This window comes from Montipora foliosa, chromosome 14, assembly GCF_036669935.1.
Source record: "Montipora foliosa isolate CH-2021 chromosome 14, ASM3666993v2, whole genome shotgun sequence".
In the NCBI taxonomy this organism is placed as follows: domain Eukaryota; kingdom Metazoa; phylum Cnidaria; class Anthozoa; order Scleractinia; family Acroporidae; genus Montipora; species Montipora foliosa.
Window position 1 is genome coordinate 8,226,348 of NC_090882.1, and position 27,534 is coordinate 8,253,881.

Here is a 27,534-nt window from a genome sequence, read left to right on the forward strand (position 1 = left end):
ACACAAAGGGTCATGTATTCTTGCCCTGAGCCCATTTTGCTTTACATATTTTTCTCACATGAAAATGACGATGGGTGCGTACCACTTTTGCGTTGGGTGTCAGCAAATGGCATCCACATCCCACATCACCCCCACAAACAAGTCCCCATTGACTTCCATCCATTCTATTGTGCAAACATAATTATTTTCTTTTCAGGGAAAAAGGAGGCTTTAGTGAAGAAAGGGGGGATTTGCAAAAAAATTAACTTAAGTAATAACTACTATTATTAAATTCTCAACCTCGGTTAATGCATTTCGCATGCTCTGATTGGTTTACTCAATCTCGGTTATCAGCTCATATACCTTAGTTTGACCTTATATGGGAAATGATTGCGCTAAGCATTGCTAACCTAAAATTATTTTCTCTTGAAAGCGAAATTTCTCTCTGAACAAGCACGTGGCTAATTGCCATATCTGACTACGATGAATAGGACACTCGACTGGATCTATACCGTTGGGCTGCCTGTTACAGGCATCCCACGGAATAAAGCAAAAAAAAAACCTTTTTGTGGAAAGTTTGGATCAATTCCGACGTTTAGAAGTACGCAAAAAGAGAAGAAATGTTTTTGTGACGAGTCTGCGTCTGTCTGGCCACCAGGTATTACACAACATTGCATCTTCATCGCGTTTATTCGATTTCGCTTGAATTTTCTCGCTTTTTTCGCTCGTATTTCGTACTTCCAAACGTTTGGAATTTAAGGAATTTAATAAAAAAAATATTTCATTCGCGCTTGTTGGATACGAGACTAGTTATGGCTATTTACATCTCATATCCAACGCGTGCTCATGGAATAATTGTTAATTAGTACTGTGGCCCTGAAAAGAGCAGCGATGGATTGCCAACCTGAGTGCAGCCGCATCTAGTGCAATGTCACTAGAAACCTTGAAAAAAAATTGTAATTGAGAGAGGTTTGTATGGCTGGAATGACAGACATCACTCTAATTCATACGCAAAACTTCTTGTTTGCACGATTCAGAAAAGTCGACCACTGACTTCTCTTTATTCGAGTTAAGCCCAAATATTTCACAACAGGGAGTCTAAGTAATGATAACGGCTATACAGCAAGGGCAACGCCACATAACAATATTATTGGTTAAATGAGCCAAATAATCGTGCTGCATTATGCAGCATGCATTTTAGTACAATTCTTTGCCTTACACTTCAAGACAACAGCATTAAGCAACAAAATTATTTATGGTTTTGACGAGAGGAAGACTTAGCGTTCAACAGTGAAAATGTTCTACCTCAATTATAATACTGTTACTGACTTCCAAACCATTTGCCCCAACCAAGTTATCAGATACAGTTCTTAGCCTATCTTGTGTTGTGTAAAGGCAAAAGAATATTTACGGTGGCAGAAAATTATATTTTAAGGCGATGCTTGCTTGATTCAGCCACTGTCAACGCTTCATTCCCCACTATGACTAATGCTTCAAAGCTCATTGAGGTTGGGTCGGAGACCCTTTTGAGCCTTATCCAGCAGGTTTGATCTTCAAAATCTGTGATCAGACTCCTGCGTGTTTTGAAGATGGGCAAAGCTGCTAGAAAATGAAGCATAAAATATATTCTGTACAGTTTATTCTGCTTTTCTTTTCTCATCTTCTTGATTGCCATTCTCCTATTTAAAACAAACAACAAAACAAACAAAAAAACAGAAGTCATTTCTCTGAATTAACAAATAGGCAAATAATTACGTCTTTCAACTACTTTTAAAGCGACAAAGGTTGCAGATTGTCGCTCAGAGGGTAACGTGATTATGGAAAGGTTATTTAAAACCTCTCTGACCCGGTTAATCCCTTATTCACACAATGTAGTAATCAGCTTTGCCTTAGAGAAGCATGACTGTCTGGTTGCGCATTGTACTCAGTGTTAAGACTTCGTCTTTCATGAATGTCACGTAGAAAAACCTTCAGGCTGAGTACCACACCAAGAAATGTGATTTAAGGTTTAGAGGCTATCATCTTTAATTCCTACAGTTTTTCTGTTATAAAATGATTAAAGCAAGAGGCCAGGGCTCCACAAAAGTTTCTAGTGCCTTGTGGGTATCGGAATTTCCTTATTTTCATGAAAAGGAAGACATCTTTTCCAAGGAAAAAAGATACTTGGCAGTTCTTACTTCCATCCACCCAAATTACGTTACTTAACTGACTTAACTCCCCATACAGGCTTTTCAGGCCACACAAAGAACAAAACAATAACAACAACATTACATAAGAATGTAAACCAATTGGCTATTTACAAGTGGAGCAGAGAAGATGAACCAAGAGTAACCAAGCTCAAATTCAACGAGCGGTCAGAACGAATCTGGTATCTCTTGATCTCAAGGCAACCTAACCACTGGGCTGCTAAGCATGCCAACCTGTTTTTTTCTCAAAAAAAGTGAGTTGAAGTTTTCACAAGAAACTTGGTTCTTCACGGCAGAAGAGTTAAGGGGTTAATTTTATAAGAAAACAACCCTAAAGGAGACAATGCATTATTCCGGTAACTACGGGTATCCCACTGATGAGAAAAATCGTCCAGCATTACATGTAGGTAGAGTAGAAACTGTAACTGGGAGGTAGCATAGCCGAATGGTTAGGCTGCTGGACTTGCGTTCCAGGATAATGAGTCCTAAACTGACCACCACCTGGAGTTGTTCTGAGTGTTGCCCAGCTCAACTCCTTGGCTGCGCTTGTAAATAGCCAACTGGTTTGCCTCCCACCAGTTGGGATTCTTAACTCTGTTATGTTCATTAATTTGTATTGCTTTGTTTCATTCATTTGAGGGCCACTATGCAAACAACTGGGTTACTAGCAATCAGTGTTCACCCTCATTATATAACGACTTATTATTATTATTATTATTATTAAATGGCTGTTTTTGGAGGCAAAGGGTTTAGCAACAAATCGCTGTTTACCTTTGCCTTGCCCTTTGATTCTTGCTTCCTTAAGGCCTCTTGCTTCTCTAAGCACAGGAAACACAAAATGTAAGAACTACTTTGTACAAACTGTCAAATGTATCTGCATAATTGAGATGGGAAATCTCTAAGGGCTGGTTCACATGAGCGACGCAAACGCAAATGCAAGTGCAAGGAAGTTCGCACGTTAAATGCAAATGGAAGTGCATTGAAATACGCATACGCAATTGAGTATCCCAAGAGGGCGGAGGAAGTCAACACTAGAAGCATGGAATAGGTTTCTTTCACCTTTTGTTAATGCGTTCGCATTTGTCCTACAATTGTTCACATGTAAGAAATGCAAACGCAAGCAAATGGAAATTCTTTAATTTCTTGCATCGGTGCTTGCGCTATCATTGCGTCGCTCATTTGAACAAGCCTTAACTGCCAGTTTGAAAAATATATATATGTATGCACCTTTGAACAAGGCTCTTTCATTCTTGTCAAAGTACCAAAGTGTGATGGCATATCTAAAAGAAAGAGTTAAGAACAATGTCAAAAAAAAATTACATTCAAAGAGTTCCACAAAAATGTTCATGTCAATGCTACAAGAATCAAAAAACATCAATGAATCCATTTGAAATCAAGAAACTGTTTCTTGACTAGTTGCAAAGTGTAGTGGACTTGAACAATAATTATTTAAGATTACAGAGCTCTATGGTTTCAGTCATTTGAAAGTGTCACCAAAAAAAGAAAATCACAACGAATTTACATTAACCCATTGTCTCTGGGAGTGAGACTTACCGTAGTTTTTCGGATACAAGACACACCTTTAACTTTCAAACTTGATGATATGACTCATCACTAGTTTCGCTGTCTCAACTGAAGATTGTACGGTAAAGTCAAGAACAATGGCAGATTAGGAAATTCAACTAGAATTTAGAGAAAAACCTTTAAATCCTGCTGTTATTAGAGTACTTTCTTGCAGGTGTTTTTGTTGTACAACGCTAAGAATTGAAGGCCATCATCATGAACATTGATGCAAGGCCACCATTTTGGAATCGCAGCATGGGGAAGACTGGGACGAGTTTAACATACAAGATGGCGGCAAAGGATCGAAGAACCATGAAGAAGATACTCGGCTATAATTTCATTTGAGAAAAAATGGTGTGCCTTATTAACCGAAAAACTACGGTAACAGATTTGACTCCGTCTAATGCTAGACGATTTTACTTGTCAAGTGGGGGCGTCCTGTTGCACCTAAGGAGTGAACAGGTAAACTAGTCAAAAACTGACTCCTGGGAGTTAAGCCGATGACACAAGGTTCAGCATCCTGCAACATTTGTTGCTCAACAAATGTTGAACCACAGACGTGTTGCACAGACGTGTTGAACGGAATAGAGCTGATCTCCATTTTCGTTCAACATCGTTCAACAACGCTTGTTGAATGGCAAATCTCAACAATCAACATGGCATGACACACTGTTCAACATTTGTTGAACAACAAATGAATAAAAAGGGTACATAGTTTCTAAAGAAACTGTGGTGCTGTGTCGGTGGGGAAGTATTACACAAAAATTTGGTTGATAATGTAAACTGACCGCCATACAGGGATTCTAAAAGCTGACGTTTTGAGCGTCAGCCCTTCGTCAGAGTGAATTGAAGAATAATATTATTATGGGTTGTGTAGTTTTTATAGCTGAGTAGGAGCTACACTATTGGTGGTAACATGGCAATGTGAAAAATAGGAATACATTCGTTAAATGAAAAGCGGTCGTAAATACCGTGGGGATTAAGGGTGCAAATTTGGAAGATGAATTTTCGTTCCAGATACTTGCGGCTTTCCATCGTACCTAGATGTAGGAAAGGTTGCAGATAGCCATGTGTTGTTCAGAGTAGCAGCTGCAACATTTGTTGATCAATCAACAAATGTTGAACCGTGTATCACCGGCTTTAGACTTAACAGATTTTACTGTCTAATTCCAGACAATTTTACTCCTGAGGCAGCTGAGGTCAGTGAATGGGTTAATGTCATGAAAGGACGTGGCCCATCTGCCTCACTCGTTCAGACAGACGACAAAAATTACTCACTCAGATTTTGCTGACTTTTACTACATGTACACACTCAAAGCAGACTTTCCCAAACAAAATCTCAGAATATCTTTGGGTGAGGAAGTTGCCTTTTTGATAATAATCGAAAATCATCACACATCAACCCACCTGACATCATGGGATGGTTCGACTTCATGAGGATTCCTGCGATCTGACCAGAACAGTAACAACCTGTCCAGAATGGGCAAAATACGAACCGCTTGCTCTCCACCACCAGGATACAATTTTAATATACCTCCTTTCTGTAAAACATCACATAAACATTAGTTGAAGGATGGGCTTTGCAAGTGATTGCACAAAAAGAAAGTATGGTAATAATATTATTAATAATGATAATGATGATGATGATGATGATAAGAAGAAGAATAACAACAACAATATTAAAACAATATGTCTTGTACAGAATGCCTAGGAAACAATGATTTGGCAGTAACTATAGGCATATCTTTGCTGATGTCACTGTTTACATTTTGTCTCATTAATATACAAGTTTCCTGATAGGAGGCATCAAGCTACGTATTCACAAATTGACTTCAAGGTAAAAGAACGTGTCTAACTTAGTTAAATTTCCAATTTTAAGCCTTTTGGCTTTAATGACGAGCCAGTTATCAGCCATCTGGTAAATTGCGCTAAAACTTTCAGAGATAGCTTATTACGCAACAGACTTTCAATATTCAGTAATTATTTTTTGGCTGATGGCTTTTAATGCTAATGGTGCAAAAAATGTAAACAAAGTATCAGTAACCACATCAAAATTTGTTTTCAAATGTCACACAATGAAGTCACTAGTAAGACACAACAAACTTTTGTACCAACCTCTTCTGACCATCCAGGGTTAAGATAATATAGTGTCGTTATACATCGGCCATCTTGACTAGGATTATCCACATGTCTCTTATACCCAGTTCCTTGGCCAGGATAGCAAGCAACCATAGCCTGCTTTCAACATAGCAAAGAAATATTATTTATCAGCAATTTAGTAACATAAAACACACTTGATAATAGAGGCTTTTAGATTCTAGGACAAGGACGAGAATGTGTACGAGATTTAACGGCCCGTTCTTCTCAAAAATACTTCAAAAATTTATAACCTGGACGATTAATCTTATTCTTACTGTATTGCTGGTAACTGAGCCGTTTCCTGATTGAGAAATGCCAAACTGCTACCCCGTTGGGGGACTTGTTTTGAGATGACGACATTTTTGCAAAACCTTGTACTAAAATGACAACTGTATCACATTTTCCCACCAAAATGATGCTGGCTTGTGTGCGCTCACTGTTGTTCTATGAGAAAATCCCGTACTCGTAGTCGTTCTCCTCCTGGAATCTAAAGCTCTCTATAATAATAATTTATTATTATTGTAACTGATGTCTTTAATTCATGTGATCATCTACCATAATAATTATTTTCCCAAAAACAACATGCAAAATGATGTAATTTCATGACACCCAAAGACTGAAAGTGCCTGAAAAGTAGAATGAAACAGTATTGCAAATGGTAGTTTTTGCTCAGAATCGTTATTGAGTTTTGGACTCGTGATTAACTTAAGATTTCTCCTAAACACCCTAAAATAACGTGACATACATTCAAGGCTGCTGCCTAAGAAAATTTTAAAGAGGCCCTCAGAGCTAAACGCTGAGAACTTAGGAGCCCAACATATGAAGTGAAAGGTGTTTCTGTGAAAAATTAAGGAGCCCAGAGCTATTCTTTGGGAGCCCCAGGCTACCGGGCTCCTGTTAGGCAACAGCCTTGCATACATTGCAGCTCCTTTCACCCATTAAGACCTCCGAGTAAGCCTTACATGTAGAGATTTTACTGATGGCTCCAATGCCAGATGATTTTTTACTTGTCATTGGGGTTAATTGCAACAGAGGTGAATGGATTAACTCATCTGATAAAACCAAGCCTTAGTATTATACTTTCCACTAACATACACTGTAGCACCACAGTTTCATTTGAAAAGAACCCCTTCATTTATCCTTATCCCAGCTAATCAAATATAGTTACAACTGTCCAGGTCAGAGATAAAAGTCCGCATTTATAAAAAAGTCAGAAAGGCAAGTGCGCTTGGAAACATGTTTCCAAAAGTGCACTTGTATCGGAGTTATTTAGTATGCATGAGCTAGCACTTAACCAATGCCCAGTAAAGACAGTGAATGTTTGAGATGTGTGAAGAAGGAAGGTATGGAATTTCAGTCATTTTCTAATAAGCCTATGAAATAGCAATTGCATCATCATTCGATAACAAAAATATTATCCTTCGCTGCATTCCTCGCCCCATGTCAGCTTAGACCACAAAGTTCTGACAACTCAAACAGTGGAAACAAAATAAATAATGACCTTACACTCAAGGGCTAACAAAAGAATAATACGCCCCAGCAGTCTGAATCTTTAAACACTTGAGGCAGCCATAGGGCAATGGCGAATTTAATAAATATTATTACATTGTGCTATTGCTGACTCCAGTATCTTTTAAGCATTAGACCAAGTATCATGTCAGTGACTTTGAACTTAAATTGAAGAAATTGTTGAAAAAATCCAAAATCTGTGCATTGTGTTGAATACCCCTGTACATACATTGTATGTTGGGTCCTGAGCCAGAATTGTGTTGTACAGTATTTAACAAGTACATTTTTTTGCCCAAAGTTAAGCCAGATAAGCCTTCATAACTTTTCCCATTCATACACCAAACTACAAATCTATTGTAAACCAAGCTTCCTAAGGACCATATCGGGCATTGTTGTGCTTGCTAAATGTACGTGCAATTTTAAAAGTAGTTTACTCAAGGTTGAAATTGGCACAAGGAGCTTAAGTACAATCAGAATATTCTAGTGCATTCTTTATTTCATTCATTATTCATGAGGTCACAAACACACCAAATAATTCAAAAGATGGGGAAGGAATCAGCTTATAATCACCATACCATTTTGTGTTTCATTATTTTAGTAAGACAACTTGCAACAATGAAAAACAAAATTGAAACAATTTTCAAAAGTTTTGCATCCAAGGCAACACAGTGCATCAATGTAGCAATAACCTACGCCAATGACGGCTTGCAGAATTTTAAGGAAATACAGCTATGTAGCTGGACAAGGCAAATTAAATGGCCATTTTTGATGGAAGCCAGCTGCTTTTAACAACTTTCCTTGTAAGGATAATGTCTTTGAACAATGAATGGTGCTGAATTCCCAAACAAATTTTCACCGAAACTATTCCAAAAGCAGAATCCCAGATGTGATGTTTACTTTGAGCTCTCTGTATTGATCAACTCTAAGAAACCTGTTTTAAACAAGATTTACAGCAGACATGTGTCAACCCGACGACATACTGAATGTTTACATTTCGATATCAACTGTTCTGTGTTGATGGAGAATATGATAAGCGATATGCACACGAGCTTTTGCTTTTCCAACTGACCAAAGAAACTCTTGTAGGACATAAAGATTTGGTCCCAAACAAGTTGAGAAAGGAAACTTTAACTCAATGTTGAGATTTGGAAGGTGTTTCCAGCATTTAGCCCTTGATCAGTGGAATCAAGGGATTGCAGTTTTCTAAAGGTTTTTACATCAGGGGGTAAGGTGGTGAAACAATAATTTTATTGGTCAGAGAGTAACATCTTGTAGTATATCTTGCAGGATAACCTATCTCATTCTAGTTAAGTCAATTATGCAAAAATTCCAAATGAATCAGATCTAGAACCTTCATCAGCTATAAACATTGTATACCATGGAATAAAATATTACATAAAAATAGATTATTGGTTTTTTCAACTTTTGATTCCTTGATTGAAGTGAGACTTTCACGAACTCTGCACTTTACTTTTTCACCAACTGGTCCTTCGGCCCATATCAGGTTTAGTTATTAAACTTTACGGACAAAAGAGCATTATGATTTTAGAACGTATTTCATGTATTAAATACATCAAATATATGAATACATGTATGTTCTAAAAATGTACATGAGTGAGAAACAGAAATATAACCACAAGCATTATCTTGCAAGCATTATCTTGAAGCGTAGCATTAAATAATTTGTGGTTGATAAGAGGGGTTATAACAAAATTTTGATTGCCACCTTTTGGGCCTTATCAAAATTTAGACTTAAAGCTACATATTTTGCCCCCTTCTTCTTTGAGACCAATGTCTTCCTTTTGCTTTTTAATAACAAATTCCCTCGCTACAGGCCTAGCTTGATTATGCTATGCAAAATGCTAAAGTTCAGCAGGTTGACCCAAAACCCAGCTTTAACCAGTCTGGTTAAGTGGACAACCACAAAGGGTGGACAAGGCATGATGAGGTGCATGTTCTCTCCTATAATCAACTTCCTCTGGTCCAATTCTTCAAAGTCCACCAATCACAGCCAACAACCAAAAAACAACTCACACACAAGTTGACTGTTTCGTGGAACTCAGACAAGTTCATTCTAGTCATGTGATAGCAGTAACCAATAACAACCGTATTTCCTAAAAAAACCGAAAACCTCTGAAGAACTCATAATTATTATTATCCTTGAGGTAATGTTAGTAAAGTTGGGTTTTTACACATGCCTATCAAAATTTGGCTTTATTCCCTCAAAATTTAATTTTCCTTTTGAATTTACAAGTGCAGGTGAAATATAATGTCCTTGGCCTCACATCTAAATTTGACATCAATAAGCTCTTCTCGGCGTTATATAATCAATAACGTGTAGCATGCTCGTGACTGAAAACGATTTCGTGATACGGTGCACGTCGAGGCTACAGAGCATAACAGATCAATAAACAAAGCGTACATTATTTATCTGTCACAAGAATTAATAGAAAACGAGGAAATTGTTGCTTGCTCCTGTTAAAGCCTACTAACACCCAAAACTCCCCATTTGCATGCACGGTACACAAAAGATTAACAATGATCTAACATTAGCTGTAAAATTATAAATATGGGTAATGCGTTCTCTTGGTAAGCTTGAAATAGCTATCGTACAAAAGAACAAATTGCATGTTGGCGTTTATGTCTAGAAAGTTATATAAGACAACTCTAAAAACACAAGAAATTCTCACCTTTGTCCTATGCTCGATTTCATATTCCTCAATCAATTCGTTGCACTTTCTTATCAACGAATTAACAGCATTCATGTGATAGGAAATAGTTTCACAATGTTTTTCTTTTCCATCGACCCACGTAATTTTGTCGTCCCGTATTTTCTTGTTCAACGTACTGCCGTTCCCATTTGAAGAGACCAATTCCCCATCTGTAAACTTTTGTCTGTGATGTAAGCTTTTAACTTCACTTAGAATACTCTTTGCAATTTCTTCTCCATGAAATGTATCGATATAACAGTACCCTTGTTTTCTAAGTTCTTCAACAACCTGAACCGCTTGCTCTGAAACACCATTTTGATATAAGTCTGTATATACACGCTCACCGTTCAATGGAGATCCATTTCGACAAGTTTCTTGTACCAAGGACCGTTGTCCAGATCGTCCTACACATCTCTTTTGATGAAATTTCCAATCTTGTTTTCGATGGTCCGTAGAGCAGTATCTTGCAAAATTACAACGTGAACATGTCATACAAGCCTTCTCGTTGCAGAAATCGCAAAGCATCCCGTTTTCGCAAGACATGCGAAGCAAACCGCCTGAAAAAGCAAAATATCCGTCAATATTTCCCGAGTGAAGCCATCTTAAATTGTAGTCATGACACTTCCCGACCCGCTTCAGACACAGCACGTGTAATCGAGGCCTAACAAGCCATGTGACCACAACATAACCTTGGCCAAAACGTGATTTTCTGCAAATCGACTTCCGGTTTCACGCGATGAGGCCCGTGAAACGTAACCAAAAGCGAAGAAAAATCATCTTATTTCTTTAGAATATCGTAGATTTTTGTTCTTATAAAGAGAATACATAAAATAGCTTTAAAGGATTTCGCAATAAAAAACACAACGGCGTCATATGTTTAAACCATCGAACACGTACATCTCAAAATTTAATTTATTCAATTAATGTAAACATTAGCCGAATGAACTCAAGTCACGCAAACTAAATTTTGCTTTTCGCTGGTTCCTCTTGAGAAATTGTACCTTAATGAACCTCTTTGCATGAAATTTCACCTAAGAAATATAATTTCCACCCTTTTCAATGCAAGTTTTCCATGCTACTTGATGTTTGCCATCAATAAATGTGAGACTATTTCGAAATACGTAAATACGTAACCGCCCACGCATTGACGATAATTCATGCAGTCAAGCTAATTATCATAAACTTTTTTAGCTCTGTCGCCATTCCACGGAAGCAAAATATTCCATTCTTTATTTTTGTGGCAAATCGAAGGAACCTGAACATTTCCAACAGCTAAAATATATCAATTCTCTCACTATAAGTATAAAGCTGACAAAGACGGCCGTTTAAATAGAAATCAGTAGAAGTGGCTGCTGAAACTAAAAAACTACAACTACTCTAAGCGATATTGTAGAACAAGAAATTAAAAAGTATTTATAATTTGAAGAAAAATTTCGATAGAAACCGCTATCTGAATTACTGGTGCCCGCTATTTCGGTATTTTTTAATGCCACTGCGGTCGACCTTGCACTGGACTGTGTCGGCCTTTTGTCTGTGTTGCTATTTTATCTACGTATTGTCTCCGTCACGTTGTGAAAAGGAGTGGGAGTTGAAAACAGTTTGCTTCCTCTTTTCGAGTTTCATTTTCCTATCATGATCTTTGCTTTAAGATTGGTTTAGGTGAGACCAATTTAATTTCTGAGCAATTTTGGATGAGTGTGAATTCAATTTTTAGCATTGGCCCAACTATATTTTTCCCCGATTTTATATTCTTGAACGATTCTCTCGCTGACTTTTTTCGCACAAGAAATTGCTCCATCCCCTCTGAATGGAGCGGATATGGCGCATGCGCAGTGGTGAGAGCACACGCCTCCAACCAACGCGGCGCCCGCAATGATGTGGGTTGTTGCTCCTCCACTCTGCGGCTCCGAGAGGTTTTTCCAACCTACAATTTGATCTGAGTTCATTTGCTTTTATTTCTGTACAGACTACAGAGTCCACAATCAGTGCTCAACGCTACATACAGGTTGACACTCGTTCATCAAAGTTCATCACTGAGGCCATCCACAAAATTTGAGCCACCTACCTACCAACCGGAAGTAGGCTATTCCACTCTCAGTAGTCGTTCATCGACCGAGACAAAATCCATTAATTTACTAAGCAAAGCTTAAATTCATACTTTTCCTGAAGAAGTTTCGAGATTCGTTCATTCGATTCTTTAGAAACTATTAACCCCTTCATTCATAAAAGACGTCAACAAGCCTTTTCCCGGAAAGCAGCCTCTCTCTACCTACAAGTAAATTCAAAAACACCCTTCTAAAGCAAGGTTGTCTCCAAAGTCGACAGGCAAAGAGGTTTTCTAAACACGTCCGCTCGAGTTGTTGGACAATTGAACCGAGGATTCCCCGCGGGGAACTGGAACGAGTGCCGCCCCTTGCAACGTATTCAACATGACATGCGCAGAATTCATACATATCATGGCGCGTTTTTACGGACAAAATATCATTACATCAATGTCATGTGTGCATACATCCATGTTACGTTGCATACATCCATGTTATGTCAACTTATGTGCCATAAAAGGTATTCGATGCAACGTGGCACAAGTAAAAGATGTTCAATAAAACTAAAAGATATTCGTGAAAACTAAAAAATGAACGAAAAATAAAAGATATTTGATAAAACTAAGAGATATTGGTTAAAAATAAAAGACCTGCGATAAAACGAAAAGATGAGGAAGCGGAAATAGTCACAACTAAAAGATGAGGAAGCGGAAATAGTTACAATCAAAAGATGAGGAAGCGGAAATGATTAATCGGGCTTTGATGAGAAACCCTGGGGACTAATTTAGTTGTCAAGATGGCGGATTTGTGCTGATTTGTAACAGAAATTTTAACACCCGCAATATATCGAGGATTTTTTTCTTTCTTTGGGTAACTTAATCGCAAGTGCACAAAGAGAAAGACACAACGCGTCGTATGACTCCGTGGAGTTCTTCGGTCGCCACCTTCAAGAAAACGAAAGAACCCTTGCTATTTTAACCCTTAGGACTGAGGAATCCCACGGTACCCTGATGAAGATATATTGATCGGTGACTTGAACGAACTTCATTGTATGGTGAACGACCTTACAAGGGCCAAGGGACATTGTAAGAACTGTGGAAATATGTGAACGAAATACCCCGCCATCACGTTCATGCAACAGACTCGAACTTCTTCTGCAGGGCCATTTCGTTGGGCCGATATTGGAAGAATTCTTGGAATTTCAGAGCGAACTTTGCGCCGCCCAAGGCGGGAATTTGGATGACCAGTGGGAGAGCATTTTACTGACATCACTGATGACGAACTTGACGTCAACGAGAGGCAAATTCTTCAAGCCACACCAAACGTCGGCCAACGCCTGTTTGAAGGCGGCTTGAGGTACAGGGGCGTGCGCGTCCAACGCCATCGAGTTCAGTCAAGAGGCTTTCCGAAGAGTCGATCCAGTGGTGAACACTTTAAGAGCAACGCAGCAGACTATTCGCAGGGTATAGTGTGTCCCATGCCCTAATGCTTTGTGATAAGATTCTCTTAATAAGTGGTTTCCATACAAGACCTGCTAGCTTGGGGCAACCGAGTAATACCAGTATTTGCTAGAGCGGTTTTCAATTGAGTGTCGAAAGTAATTAGAGAATTACTTTGGTTTTGCATTACTTTACTCAGTGATTGGTTCAAAGTTCCCGCGCCACTTTTTCAACCAATCACAAATGAAACCAAAACCAATTGTGGCTCGCGCGTGCACATTTTCCCGCGCTTTGTGTCGGCTACGTGTAATTACTTCGAGTTTTGATTGGTTTACTGGATTGTCTCAGTCCTTTTTGATTGGTCAAAGTAATTACTTTGGTTTTGGTTTTACGACACTCAATTGAAAAGCGCTCTATAGAGTACTTAAGTGATGACGTCGCAAAAAGGCTTTATTTGTGAAATTACTAATTTGGTTGTCATATTCAGAAAGAACAAGATGAAAAATGCCTCCATGCCGAAACTTGGCAATTTGCCACAAATGGGTGGTGAGATATTATCACGGTTATGTTCTGATGTCTCCATACAAATCCTTTTAAATTGGCTTTGGTCATAACTTTATAACCCTTGACATTTTTCGAAGGAATTGTATAGGGTTATCTGAGCATAACCGTGATAATATCTCACCATCAATTTGTGGCAAAATGCCAAGTTTCGGCATGGACATCTTGTTCTTTCTGAGTATTAATTAGCAGAAGAAGTTCGAGTCCGTTGCATGAACGTGATGGCGGGGTATTTCGTTCACATATTTCCACAGTTCTCACAAAGTCCCTTGTAAGGTCGTTCACCATACAATGAAGTTCGTTCAAGTCACCGATCAATATATCTTCATTAGGGTACCGGTAGGATTCCTCAGTCCTGAGGGTTAAAAAAGCAAGGGTTCTTTCGTTTTCTTGAAGGCGGCGAACAAAAAAACTCCGCGGAGTCATATGACGCGTTGTGTCCTTCTCTTTTGTGCACTTGTGATTAAGTTGCCCAGAGAAAGAAAAAAATCCTCGATATTAAAAAGCCAAAATCCGTTCACCTTGCCTGTGTTAAAATTTCTGCTACAAATCAGTACAAATCCACTATCTTGACATTTAAATTAGTCCCCAGGCTTTCTCATCAAAGCCCGATTAATCATTTCCACTTCCTCATCTTTTAGTTGTAACTATTTCCGCTTCCTCATCTTTTAGTTTTATCGCAGGTCTCTTAGTTTTAACCAATATCCCTTAGTTTTATCAAATATCTTTTATTTTTTCGTTCATCTTTTAGTTTTATTGAACACCTTTTACTTGTGCCACGTTGCATCGAATACCGTTTATTGCACATAAAATGGATTTATACACACATGACATTGATGTAATGATATTTCGATATTTTGTCCGTAAAAACGCACCATTGAAACTTTACAAGCTCTTTTGTAATGTAACTGGGAAAAGAGTGGTGTTACTAACCTTACCAAATGCTCTATCTAAATCTGGGAAAACTTTGCATTTCATATGTGTTGTTAATGATTACAAGCTCTTTTTAATCGAGTTTTAGTCGTTATCCGGCTTTTTTTTACATTGAAACTCAGTCGTAGTTTATGCTGCTTTCAAACTCTGTACGAACGAGACGACAATATCCACGACGAACTTAACAGCAAGTTGTTAATTTTAAGCATCTTTAGACTAGAGTTGCATGGTATTTTGACCTACTTCTAGGACTCGGTGACTTGGAAAACTTTGCAATTATTTTGGCGAATTGAAGTTTTTTCCTTTTGATTCAAAGTTCTCAGTAATAGCATCATTTTTTTCAGCTCATTAGAAACAACAACTCGGTTACATTTTATCAATACAGACGCCTCTGTCGGGAGTAAGAGAACTCAGCAACGAATTGGAGTAGCCACGAATGTCACAAACAATCACATTTTGACAAAGGAAGGAAAGCTTCGGTGTCATATCAGAATACGTTCGACAAATACTTGTACTATAGAACGCGAGAATTCATTTTATTTTGGCTTGCAATTCGTAAAAGCCTGTGTGATAAATAATTCCTACGCTTTAATGGAGTTCAACTCTTACTAACGTCTCGACAGAATGCCAGGTAAGGGTTACGTAACATCTTTAAGAAATGGGGTCCGTCAAATTTGAGGAGTGTTTCAGGCTAAAGAATACGTTTGTAAAACAAGGAGCACCTTTTTAATGAAAAACTAGGCATTCATTTCCTACCATGTTACAAGAAGCAAAGTTGTTTGGAGGTTTCTAGACCCATAAGTGGACATCATTTGCAATTTAATTAACATAAATAGTGGAAAAATATTTTTCGAAGTTTGCAACTGACGAGTCGAGATTGTTTTCCCGTGAAAGGGTGAACTCACAATTTAACCTTACTTTTTATCGCTGGTTTTGGTGCCTCAGAGTTCGATGGATTCACGGTGAAAATACCTGTCTGAAACGTGGCAAGTTGAATCGAGGTTGCCGACAAGCATCTCGACATGAAGTCAGTGCCACTCACAGCTTTCGTTCATTACGTAGCTTTTACCCTATCTGAATGCTGTATCCATAAACGTGAAGTCAGCTAGGAACTTTGCGCTTTTTGTACCTCGTTAAATCGTTCCAAGCTGAAGAAAGTCAGTTTTTCATCTGGTGGTGGATCGAACTGATGATTCGAAATTGGGAAAAACATGTTTCCAGAATGTCTCTCTTACGCCCGGGATGTTTGCAACAGTTGACAAAATTTTTGCACAGCGAATTCCGGTTTTTTACATCCTTACCTCAGTTGAATTGAAAACAATTTCACTGCATCTAACAAGACTGTTGTGAGAATTATTGTTGTGGCATTGCGCAAGTCAGTGTTCTGTAGCCTAAACCAGACGCCAGCCTCTTGCTCTTTGAGATCTTCGAGAACTTCACTTGCATAACAATAATGTTTACAGCAAACGTTCCCCAACCATCTCTTCGATATTGCATGCTTAAGAAGATAACAGATTTACCTTAATACAAACGTCCTACGGCTGCTGTCGAATCGCGCCATTGTTTTCCGCAAGGTTCAGTAAAAACTATATCCTCTCGATCTATCAACTTCTCCACGATATTAATTTCTCCCATTTTGTACCAATCTTTAAACTGTCTCGCTTTCCTGTCACGATTGGAAAGATACGGGCATGCATCACCAAATTTGCACGTCCCTTGCCCACGCTTTGCAAATCATTTCTATGGAGCTCTCTTACACCAGCCTTCGCCATCTTATTCCACATGTGCTCTCCTCTGATTTGTCAGAATAAACCACGTGTTATCATCAAAATGCTCTTCGCTAAAGCCCGCGGCATACGAGCCCTGTTTTGTTCCAAGGCAAGAAATAAACTAACTCCAGGGATTGTGGACTGAAGTTATTTTGGGCCACTGATGTTATATGGTCAATGTCGAAACTATTCATCGGGAATTCGTCGGAGCTTTTCGGATCGTGAGCCTGAGAGATCGTCCTTATCACAACCAGTAAGAAATGAGTTTATCAATCACGTGATATTTCCGGAGCTACCATCAGCAATTATGGCGGCGAGCAAGAAACCTGAAGTGAGATGTTCCGGACCAATCGACCAACGAAGCAAGTTCAGGGTAAGTATTTCTTCAAAATGTTACGATGGTGCGTGCCTTTTAAGGTTTAGCTCTTCAGTTTTCAGAGCTGATTTAACCGGCTTGGAAACAGTAATTGTAGGAAAGCGCTTTCTTAAGTTCATAATAGCAGTGTTACTTCAAAACGATTTCACATGTAATCATTCTTTGGATAACCCTATGAGAAATGTTTTTGCACTTGGGCTGACTTTGAGACGGTATTAACTGATTGTTTTGTGCTATAATCAATCTATAAAGGGAGAAAAACCGTTTACAATCATATGCCATCATTTTACTGTGAAACGCGGTACGGTCATGAAGAAACACCCTTCCAGTCTGAGTTTTTATATTAAGACTGATTACTGTTCTACAGATTTAGCTGCGAGAATGGTGCTGATAAAACTAAGGTAATCGCTCGTTTAACAGTAAGAAAATACGTCTAAAGCCTTCTTATATGCCGGTAAGATCACGAAACAAGTACTGAGAAGTGAGATTTCTGTGTCACTGGACGCCTCCCTTGTGAAACATTTTCAGTTCGCTGAAGACTTCAATCTTGCATGCACTCGTTAAATGTTTATGAAGATTGAAAATCTTCCATGGCGCACCATTTATAAGCACGTATGCTGTATTTTTGTTTCTAGGCAAACTACAAGTTTAGAGCTGTTTGCGATGACTTTCGATCTTTGATTTTAGCCTGAGTATCTTGAAGAGTTTCTTTAATTCCCTGTGAACTAAATGGGAGTTTATCCTTTATGAAAAGAGGTGTTTATTGTTAATATTAACCCTAACGATATGCATCTGATGTTTTGGTTGGTGAATTCTGAAAACTCGGCGGAAAAAATCCGATTGCTTAATTGCGGATGTGAAAACAACAACCAACCGATTATTCGATGTTCTCCGCTAAGCCATGAGAGAATTGTTAAAGGAAGTTAGACCTTCGAAACTTTTCAGGTCGAAATGGTCAAACGTCACCTAACTAACAACAAACAACTGCCAAAAAAAACATCTCGAATATTTGCTTCTTTGATGCATTTGACAAGAAGCGATTGTGCATCAAAGTAAGCAACGTACAATCCCGGTTTTTCTTCATAAAATTTCGTAATTTAGAATATACTTAAGAATTCATTTTCTTGTAACATCATGCTAGTTCTGGGATATGAACAATATTGTTTTCGTACATAGTCCATACAATAACATCATTAATCGATACTGACTCGGGAATACTCGGAAAAAATCCGAATGCTCCTTTGCAAGCCTCGTCGAACTTACGACCTTCCGCTCTGCCACTGAATATAGGAGACACGCGTGTTAATATCATCTGCTTCTACTCATTATCAGTCTTTGACGATGTAACCCCACAAGGTTTAATTTGTGGACAATTCTGTGTGATTTTAGAGGCTTCTGTCCGGTGACAATCAAACGAAAAACGAAATATGTTGATTCTCTTTATTAGTTTGAAATACTTGCTCATTGCACTGAAACAGTGATTGTTTTGCCTTGGTTTGTTTCGTACGGCGAAAAAAGTGTCAGCTAAAATCCTTTCCTGGCTTTAAGCTAACAATTGAAATCTCATTACTTCCTTGCCAAGTTTTCAATTCACTATTTCAATGCATCATAGAAATTCAGATCGTGTTTTTAATCAAAGAATGCATGCTTAGCAGCTTTCTCCGACGAAAACTAAAGTAAACGATACATTTTGGAGAGGATTTCCAAGGCTGCGAGCGATTTTGAGGCTACAGTGTTTTGAGACAAGAACGATCTGTAGAACGTGTCTGTAAGATTTTAGTTGCAGCTACCCAAATACAGCCTCGTGCGGACCATCTGCTATCATCCTGCATGTGTTAGGAATCTCTCCATTAGCAACACTTCGCATTCCAACTTAAAAGTCACCAAAAAAGAAAGAAATAAATAAAGAAAAGGTTGATCTAAGGTTGCAAAGACAGAGACAATTCAAATTCCCCGAAGGGTACAAATAGTCTTAAGACGTTCTCCACAAAAGTAAAATCTATCATTTCACCTTGACGCTAAAAGAAATTTTTTGATGGACGTGCAGAACTCTCTCACTTACCTTCTTTGCCTCGTTTGGTTCCTCGGCTTTCAAACCGTGCGAAGTGCCACGAGTAAATAAAAATAAAATTTTGGACGCTGAGTCATTAATCATTTGTCCGAAAAACAGGAGTCTGAACCAGTGAAGAATCTGAAAGCTTAACTATTTTGGCAGCCTATCACTTCTATTGTTTAAATGAAATTAAAAGGTGATTTGTCGGCTGAACGTCGTGCCAAATATCATGAAAATCAAAATGCCTCTTGGATCGGCTCCCTCCCCGGACTTTTCATGTCGTGACCACAATTTAGTAGAGACGTGAGAAATCTCATTCCTTTATATTCTAAATACAAATAGTGCGTTGTTTCCGCATCACTAAGAGGACGTCAAGATTTACCCACAGAATCCACGAATTTATACGAAAAAGATGTGTAACTTTAGAACTTAACTATTGCTTTTAAAACTCTCTGAGTTTGAGTCTGAAATTATTTCAGCGAGAGTTTGTTTTTGGATATTTACAAAATTTTGAATCCATCTTTAAAGACAAATGTAAAGTTTTTAAGATTAATGAAGTTAGTTTACCGAGTAATGTTTCCGGAAACTGTTAAGTCGAACTAGTGAACATGAAGAAAAAAGCTTGATTTAGTTTGTCGACATTTTACCCATAACAAAATAGCCACCTAATTAAACTGGACCTGCTTCAAGTATTTTCACTAACATTTGCAGCATAAAAATTACATTCAACTCACCGCCCCTTAGCTTTGAAAGTAAAAAAAGCTGTGTGAGATGACTGCTTCGTCGGAAAATCCGCGGTTCAAACAGATAAAATTTTGCTGCGCTTGAATGTCCTCTACCTCGCCTTCCCATGTTATTTCGTTGAAGTAGTACTTTGGCATACATAATTTATGCGGAAAAACTGTAATAGCTTTTTGCTCTGTTATGTCGAGAGTGGAATGAAGAAAGCTGCCATGAAAATCACGACTTTATGTACGACGCTTGGAGGTCTGGGAACTAGATACGACCGACGCGTGTCGATGTGCACGACTCCGCACGGAATACATGCTCGAGAACTCAAAAGGACGTGAAGCTGGGGGTGGTACTTTCATTATTAAAACTGAATGGACTTCAAACGAAAGCGTTTCCTTGTCGAACATCAGCAAGTGACGACGCAATCGAAATATCTTATCTCCACCGCTGTAAACAACAAAACTGCTTGAAAATAAAAAAATTAACTTATATTTTGTCGTAACAGATATAACAGTTTCAGTACCACAAATTTATGAGGAGATATTTAAATTTTCTTTATTTTGCAACGGAACTGTGGCAAATTAATGACGAGGACAAAAAAAATTGTAATCTACTCCCAAGTTGTCGAAATTTTTGACATCTTTAATCAAGGCTATTCGCAATTATTTTCGGCGGAATCCGAACTTACAGGAATTTTTTGCTACGCCTCTATAGCAATGCTTCGATGGCGGATAAATCCTCATGATAACATTGAAATCTTTGAATCTTGTCAGATGATGAAAAAAATCGTCCCGATGTTTCTTAAACTAGACTCACATGGGAACAAAAGCGTACACAGTGACACGTGTAGCGGAACTAGAAATCGTTCGCTCTGAGCAAGTGCATGAAACGACACACGTTTGTTTGAATTGAGTACTGACAAGTTAATAATTATGCCTGTAGATTTAGTAGAAGATAATTGAGATAAACCCACCCAATGGGTGGCATCAACCGCTCCACTTAACCGAAATGAAGAAAAGAAATACCACAGAAAGATAGCACTAATAATAATAATAATAATAATAATAATAATAATGATAATGATAATGATAATGATAATGATAATGATTATAATAATAATAATAATTTAGCAAATAACGAAGGCAATAGTTTAGACTTTCCCACGTTACAATGCAATACAATGCAATACATACTTAATTGACCGCTACCTACAGGGGCTTTTCAGGGCCAATGAAACACAACAACAGCATCTCTTAAGAATTCCAACTGGCCGGAGGCAAACCAGTTGGCTATTTACAAGTGCAGCTGGGAAGTTGAACCAGGGACTACCAGGATCAAATTCAACGATTGATTAGAACGGGTCTTGAAACCGGGGTCTCCCTAACCACTGGGCCACACTGCCTCTCATTTGAGGAATATTGTGGAGAATATTAACACATTTAGGGCAGGTTTAATAAGCAAAAATATTTGACGCGAGGATTTCAATTGAAATTGAACCTTTGGCATTCTTGAGCATCGCTTAGGCAAAAAATTGCGAGCATATCGTTTCTCTGACAGTAAAACATCCAGGAATACAAAGTTAGGCAGCCTCAATTAGGGTAACATCCGGTCAAATGGTGAGTAAGCTCACTTCCGGTTGCTATATAAAATAATATTCCTCAAATGAGGTTCAAAACCCGCTGTAACCTCTGGTTTGGATTTGTTTCCGGTTGTGCCACACTCGAGCCCAGAGCTCTTCTCTTGAGAAGAACTCTGGGGAACCCTGAAGCAAATTGTGTCCTCATTGGTTTTCGTGAAGAATAATCAACAGGCGCCTTAAGATTCATGAGCCAATTTTTGGCTACGAGAGCCCCACGGCGCATGTTCTCCTACCCAGAGTTTCCCAGAGCCTGGGTCGCCGGATCCTATGCTCTGTTTACAAGAATGAGGTTGTCCTGGATTAACTCTATCATGCCAGCTAAGGTTCTTAAACATGTTTCTTTCAGATTATTAAAAGTAGGGTGACTGTGAACTAGCCTGATAGCTAAGTGCACTTCCACTATAAACAAAGCAGGTACAATGACATTTTTTTATTCGCGCTCATAAGTTGAAGAGTGCCAAGATATATAATTTCCATCTGTCAGTTTCTCGACCAATTAAGAAGGTTTGGTCACAACTTGAAATCGAAAGAAAAAAGAACTAAGTTTATTGTTGGAGACTTTTTCCCAAATAGTTCAACAGCACCACGTACATTTTCAAGTACATAGGTTGATATGTCGAGATGCCTATGTTGTTCAGTCATTCACGTGGGAGTACAGCGGTGGATTAGTAAAAAATGTCAGAAAAATGATATGGGGAAACTGTTTTAGGCTACGGTACGATTCCTAACTTCCTAACATTGCTTTTTGACTCTCTGAATTCTTACTTTTTATCTAACGTTTGAGATCGTTTCCTAACGTAGTTGAGGCGCTGTTAGGAGAATTATACGAGAACCTGCTCTACAATTTCACCCCAGGATACAAGCGGTTTTCCGAATTAAACCCATTAAACAGGGCCTCGTAGTTAGCTTAGCCAGATGTGGATAGTCCATGGCCTGGATAGTCCAGAGTGCCTCGATATATGTCGGCAGCATAATTCTCGTATTAACAGTCCCATTATCTCAAGCGAGACGAGGTCACCACTTCCTTCCACAGTTAAATAAAACGTGATGTTTTTCGAAGAGAGCACATTTTCACGTGTTTGCCCATGTTTATCTCAGGGACCTAGTACCACATGGGGTGCAACCGGCTTTTCTATGCATGCACTTCCTCATGCTCCTATTATATTGTGATATTAAACATCCGCTCGCGAGAAATAGCAAAACAAACAAACAGACGTTCACATGCCCCAAATAGTTCTTCTTTGTAAAGTTGAGGCCATGCAAAAGTACCTTGGATTGGACCTTTTGAAAAATTACAACTTTCAATTAACTAACTGAGTTCTGTTATGTACAGGGATTAAATGTAGCCACAGTAGACCCGATCCATGAAGGCAGAGACTTCGAGTCGAACATCTGTTTATCGGTTGACAAAGGAAAAATAGAATTTTGGCCCGCGTTTTGTTTAATAATATGTTCTCTTGGTCAGAACCAACTTATATCGGAAGCCAAACTAGTATTCATTTGGTTCAATTACCACTGAATTTTTACAAGGATTCTTAATATTTTTCTCGTTGTCCGGCAACCGTGTCCTAGTTATTAAGGATTGTCCCACTTCAGAGAAACAATAACATGATCTAAATTCTGGTAAAAAAAAACGAAAAGAAAAGAAGCAGAGAGGCAAACATAGCTTTGGAAGTTATAAGTTTGCCGGTAGATTTCATCTGTATGGTTACACTCAGAGAGTATAAGACTCGATCGAACTTAAACCTGTAGATGTTTGGGTCATCAGAGCGGCAGAAACGAGCAATTCAAGAGTAGCATTTTTTGGAATGTTCACACGACTTGATCCATGGACAGAACAATTCAAAACCTACTTTCATAGCATAACAAACAGCCATACACAAAAATAATGATCGGTAAATGTCATTAGAATGATGACTCTTTAGGATTCGGTGTACCCACCCAACAAAACGCTTTCGATGAGTTCGAAAGCCGGTGTCTTGGAAACCGCCTATGTTTTTTGGGTTCTTCGTTGTCAATAATACGTAACCACTTCATTAAAATCCGCAAGGTTTTGTGGCCAAGCAGTACGAATGAACTGAAATCAGATCAAATCAAGCCAAACATGGGTCTTTGATGGGCCTCCCCTGGTGAAAAGTGGAGAAAATGGAACTTCTAGGAATCAGGCGACTTTTCCAGGCTCAACGCCGACCCATGCAGGTCCCCACGTCTTTCTGCCTTGAACCTATATATACTGTATTTCCTAACTGAAACTTAACAGTCCCTCTGGAAAAAAACTAGACCACGTTTTCGTACAGGCTATGTTCAAAACTCAAGGTAGTATTTTTGGGAGACAAATATCGAGCATTTCCAATTTTCACCGAACATCGAACATCGAACTTATCAAATCAAGTTGTTCTAGGTGAAACTAAGTAATTGCTTTAAAAGGTCTTTGTCCATTGCAAGGAACTTGGAGTGTCCCTCAAAACCTTTAAGGTGGAATTTTGTTCGTTGGGCGGCCTTGAAGGATTTTCAGCAATAAACTCAAAAGTTAGAAGCACCTTTTGAAGCATAAGAAACAGCACCACCTGACAGGAAAGTACCGCTCAGTAGCATGCACCTTGCGCGGCAAGATAATAAACGGCGCCTCTTGAAAAGCACTATCAACCCTCTCGGCATTTTGTGGATTCAAACGCCTACTTAACGAATTTATGGAGACGGTGCCCTCATACAGCATTTGAAAGTACTTTAGAGAACTTCGATCGATGTAATGAACACGCGATCTTATATATCCAGGTGGTTTTAAGTTTTCGACCAAAAACTATTAAGTCGGAACCCAGTTGGCTTTAAAGGTCCGAAGACTTCATTGTACGAACAGCACGAAGCAATAAATAGGGAGCTCCTTTATATATACCTTCGGATTTTTTCCGGCTTTGGGGTGATAAATACAAAATCGGGAATATGACAATCTATAATTATGCTTGACTTTGAATCGATCTTCAGAAATCGTCAGTCCGGGAAAGAAGAAGGCCCTAGGGTCACGCAAAGTGGATATTTCATTTGGGAAAAATTTCCGATCTTTTGTTTAGGACGTTAGCTTACGAGAAACTGTTAACGAAGAGTTGACGTTTTGATTTTAAGAAGCACTAAACGTATCTGGTTATCTGTGAGAGAACCACATCTGAAATATAATTTTGTGTTTTTGTTACCAGTTATTCAATTCGAATTTCCTCCCTTACTGATCGTGAGTAGTCGATTAATTTCAATATTCCCCAACGTTTTGTATTTACATGCGAACAAACTATCCAGGAGTTACTTGGTATGAACGGGATGGAGCCCGTTTGGAGCGAACTATTTTGAGGTCCTTACGTCCCTTGGACAACCTTAAATCTGGCTTTTTCACATGAGTAAGAACTGCGAGAACACTGAGGAAAGAAACATGTACTTAAACGTAAAACGGACGCTCAGGATTTGCAGAGCCATTGTTTGGGCAAATTAAACCTCAGTATTTTCGACGCTTCCTCAAACTCGTCGGCGTCAACTCTACCTGTCGCACTGCACTGCTTTGCATTGGAGCGAAAAAAATACTGGGTGTAAGGCGGAGGCCAACTTGGTCACGTAAAAAATCTATTCCTTTGCAAATCCGGTAAAGGATCAGGTTGGAATTTATGCTTGGCTCAGCGGAGCAAAAAAAAATGCTACAAGCTCCAGCCTTTGTTGACTTGTTGCATAATCACATTTGTACAAATATTGGCAGTTTTTGGGGCAGATAGAACGCCGGCAACTCGGGATGATCGAGCGAAATTTTGTCTTCACTCGCGTTTTGAAAAGTAGTGCGTGATAATATTCTACTCATTTCAATAAATTTGAAAGAATTAAACAAAACAATTGTAAAGCATACCATTAAATATCCTTCTCTGGAATCGAAGCAGATGAGCCAGCTGATGCCTTCGCTCTTCGAGTGACAACGGAATCGGTCGCAAAACTAGACTTCGTTTCCGAGAGTCAAAAGCCCAGGAACTTAATCTGGTCTTGTTGTTTCCCTTCACGAATATTTTGTCATACATGCTGTTTTCTGGAGATCTGTACACCGGCTTTCCTCGGTTGCTTCCTCCAACTGATTGTTGATCTCCCATGCTTTCGAGGTTAAAATTGTGGTCGTTGAGAGACTGGAACGAGCCTGAGCGGGACATGAGAATTGGCACGAACTTTGGGCGGGAAATGCAATCACCGCGGAAATTAAAGTTATGATTCGTCGTTACAAGTTTAATAATCTTGTCAGTCAAGTCACGGACATTAAGTATTCCATTACAAACTATTCCAACCGTCAAAGCGTAGAGAATTTTAAGTAGAAAACAGATTGATTCAAATCCTTTCTTCTGACTTCTGAGGTCGCAAAAAAGGTAAAAACACCCCGAATAATTTAACTATCCAGTCGAGCAATTGTAAAAAAAAAATGCTTTAGACGACAAAAAAAATGTCGTATCTTCCCTATCTAGTCATCAGAAACCGAAAACCGGCTTAGGTAAGTAAGGAATAACTGGGTGGCAATAAAGATTTCGAACAAATTTGCAGCGAGAAACGTGAAGTAATTTAAATAATTATTTTTAGCCTGATTAAAGACCCGTGTCTGTTTTGGATGTCATTGTTTGGGGTCAAAGAATATTAAACAATGTTTTCTCGAAGGCTAAAAATACCCCAACACCCAAATCCTCAAACACACAACCTAACACGCGAAAAAGCCCTACAGAAGATTTTCGCATTAAGAAATCTTTAACAAAGAACATGCGTAAACACACGTTTAGTCAATCGCGTACGCTTTGTTTTTCAAGTGATCCGCTCGGTGTAAGTATAAGTTGCCATACAGGAACTTTCGCTTGTTGACCGGTAAATACGAAAGCGGACCTTTTGTAGCATTGTTTTGTTAACTAGAACCGATAACCTATATACTTTAAACTTTTTTAAAAGCAAGATAGCAGGAGGAGCGTATTGTTCTGAGGCTCTAGTACAGTACACTTATAGCAGATAGAGCGCATATTGAATACGCAAGAACAATTACTTTTAATTACGTTTTGTGGAGGAATTCAACTCACCCCGAGCAAAGTATTTTTCACTAAATTAACGCCATACCTGCCGATTTTATTCAGTCTCGAGTTTCCTGTAAACTGGCTCCCTTTTGTCTTTTAGGGTTAGTAAAGTCGCAAAGTAACCTACTAGAAAACGGAATTCTCTTTTTGGACATGACACCGACGTCATTGTTTACTTAATGAAGTAGTTGTCCAAAATTTCAGGTTTGTCCTTAGTTAATTGCCTTATATGCACAAATATTTTATAGTTCGCAAATGACGTAAAAATTGCTTGGTGGTGGGAGCAGTTCTACTGGCCACTTCATGAGCAGAAACTGAAGGCATGTAGGTCAGTTCCGCGGCCAGATAATTTTAAAATGCAATTGCAACTTGCGTGGGACGAACACATGTACGTGAAAGCTCTTTTGTTTATTATGTGTGGAACCCCTCAATGGCAAATAAGGAGTCGAGTTAAGAAAAATTTCCCACAAGCTAAGGCGAAATTGTAAAACAGCCCAGCTCCAGAAGAGTTTTTTGCGCAGCGGTATATAATCACACAACATCATTTTCGGTAGTTTACTCGAGACTTTAAGTGCTCTGCTTTCAGCTTTCAGAACTGGAAACATACTTTGGAGGCTCTACCACTTTGAACTACAATTAGAATCCATTAGTAAGAAGCGTTGAGCAGGCAAAAACATCTAAGCACAGAACATGATTGCTGAGTACTGTGACTGTTGCGTTTACAAGTACTTACTTATACGGTGCTGTTTGCAAGGCTGTAGAGTCCGAATACGGGTATGAAATTTCTAGTAGTTTTAGTGATCAGCCTACCGTTTTAGTCTTCTATAAACGCTGCAT

At 38.7% G+C, this 27,534-nt stretch overlaps 1 protein-coding gene and 1 long non-coding RNA gene across 11 annotated transcripts in view; one reads left to right on the forward strand and one right to left on the reverse strand.

Moving 5' to 3' along the window:
* On the reverse strand, window positions 1-27,526 carry LOC137985395 (prolyl hydroxylase EGLN3-like). 10 transcript variants are annotated; one of them, XM_068833012.1, is made up of 7 exons: window positions 27,508-27,526; window positions 10,067-10,644; window positions 5,844-5,966; window positions 5,136-5,269; window positions 3,393-3,445; window positions 2,937-2,983; window positions 1-1,658 (listed from the first exon to the last, which is right to left on the reverse strand). In XM_068833012.1, the coding sequence occupies exons 2-7, from the start codon at window positions 10,628-10,630 to the stop codon at window positions 1,617-1,619; spliced, it is 963 nt and encodes a 320-aa protein (XP_068689113.1). In that variant the 5' UTR covers window positions 10,631-10,644; window positions 27,508-27,526; the 3' UTR covers window positions 1-1,616. The 10 variants fall into 10 exon arrangements, with proteins under 10 accessions (XP_068689113.1, XP_068689114.1, XP_068689109.1 ...); XM_068833013.1 differs by lacking the exon at window positions 27,508-27,526 and adding an exon at window positions 26,741-26,759; XM_068833008.1 differs by lacking the exon at window positions 27,508-27,526 and adding an exon at window positions 25,512-25,774 and having other exon boundaries at window positions 5,844-5,963.
* LOC137985398 (uncharacterized) overlaps window positions 17,001-27,534 on the forward strand; it is a 64,325-nt gene continuing 53,791 nt past the window's right edge. The window contains exon 1 of the long non-coding RNA XR_011119297.1: window positions 17,001-17,204. This is a non-coding gene — a long non-coding RNA (uncharacterized lncRNA). The remainder of the gene's footprint in view (window positions 17,205-27,534) is intronic.

Bases quoted from the DNA above. Each gene is read 5' to 3' on its own strand.
- LOC137985395 (XM_068833007.1), bottom strand. From the start codon at position 25,746: ATGGGAGATCAACAATCAGTTGGAGGAAGCAACCGAGGAAAGCCGGTG. The intron at 5,270-5,843 runs GTTGGTACAAAA...GATGTTTTACAG, and splicing joins ACCCTGGATGGTCAGAAGAG to AAAGGAGGTATATTAAAATT. The intron at 1,659-2,936 runs GTAAACAGCGAT...TGTTTTAAATAG, and splicing joins AATCAAAGGGCAAGGCAAAG to GAGAATGGCAATCAAGAAGA.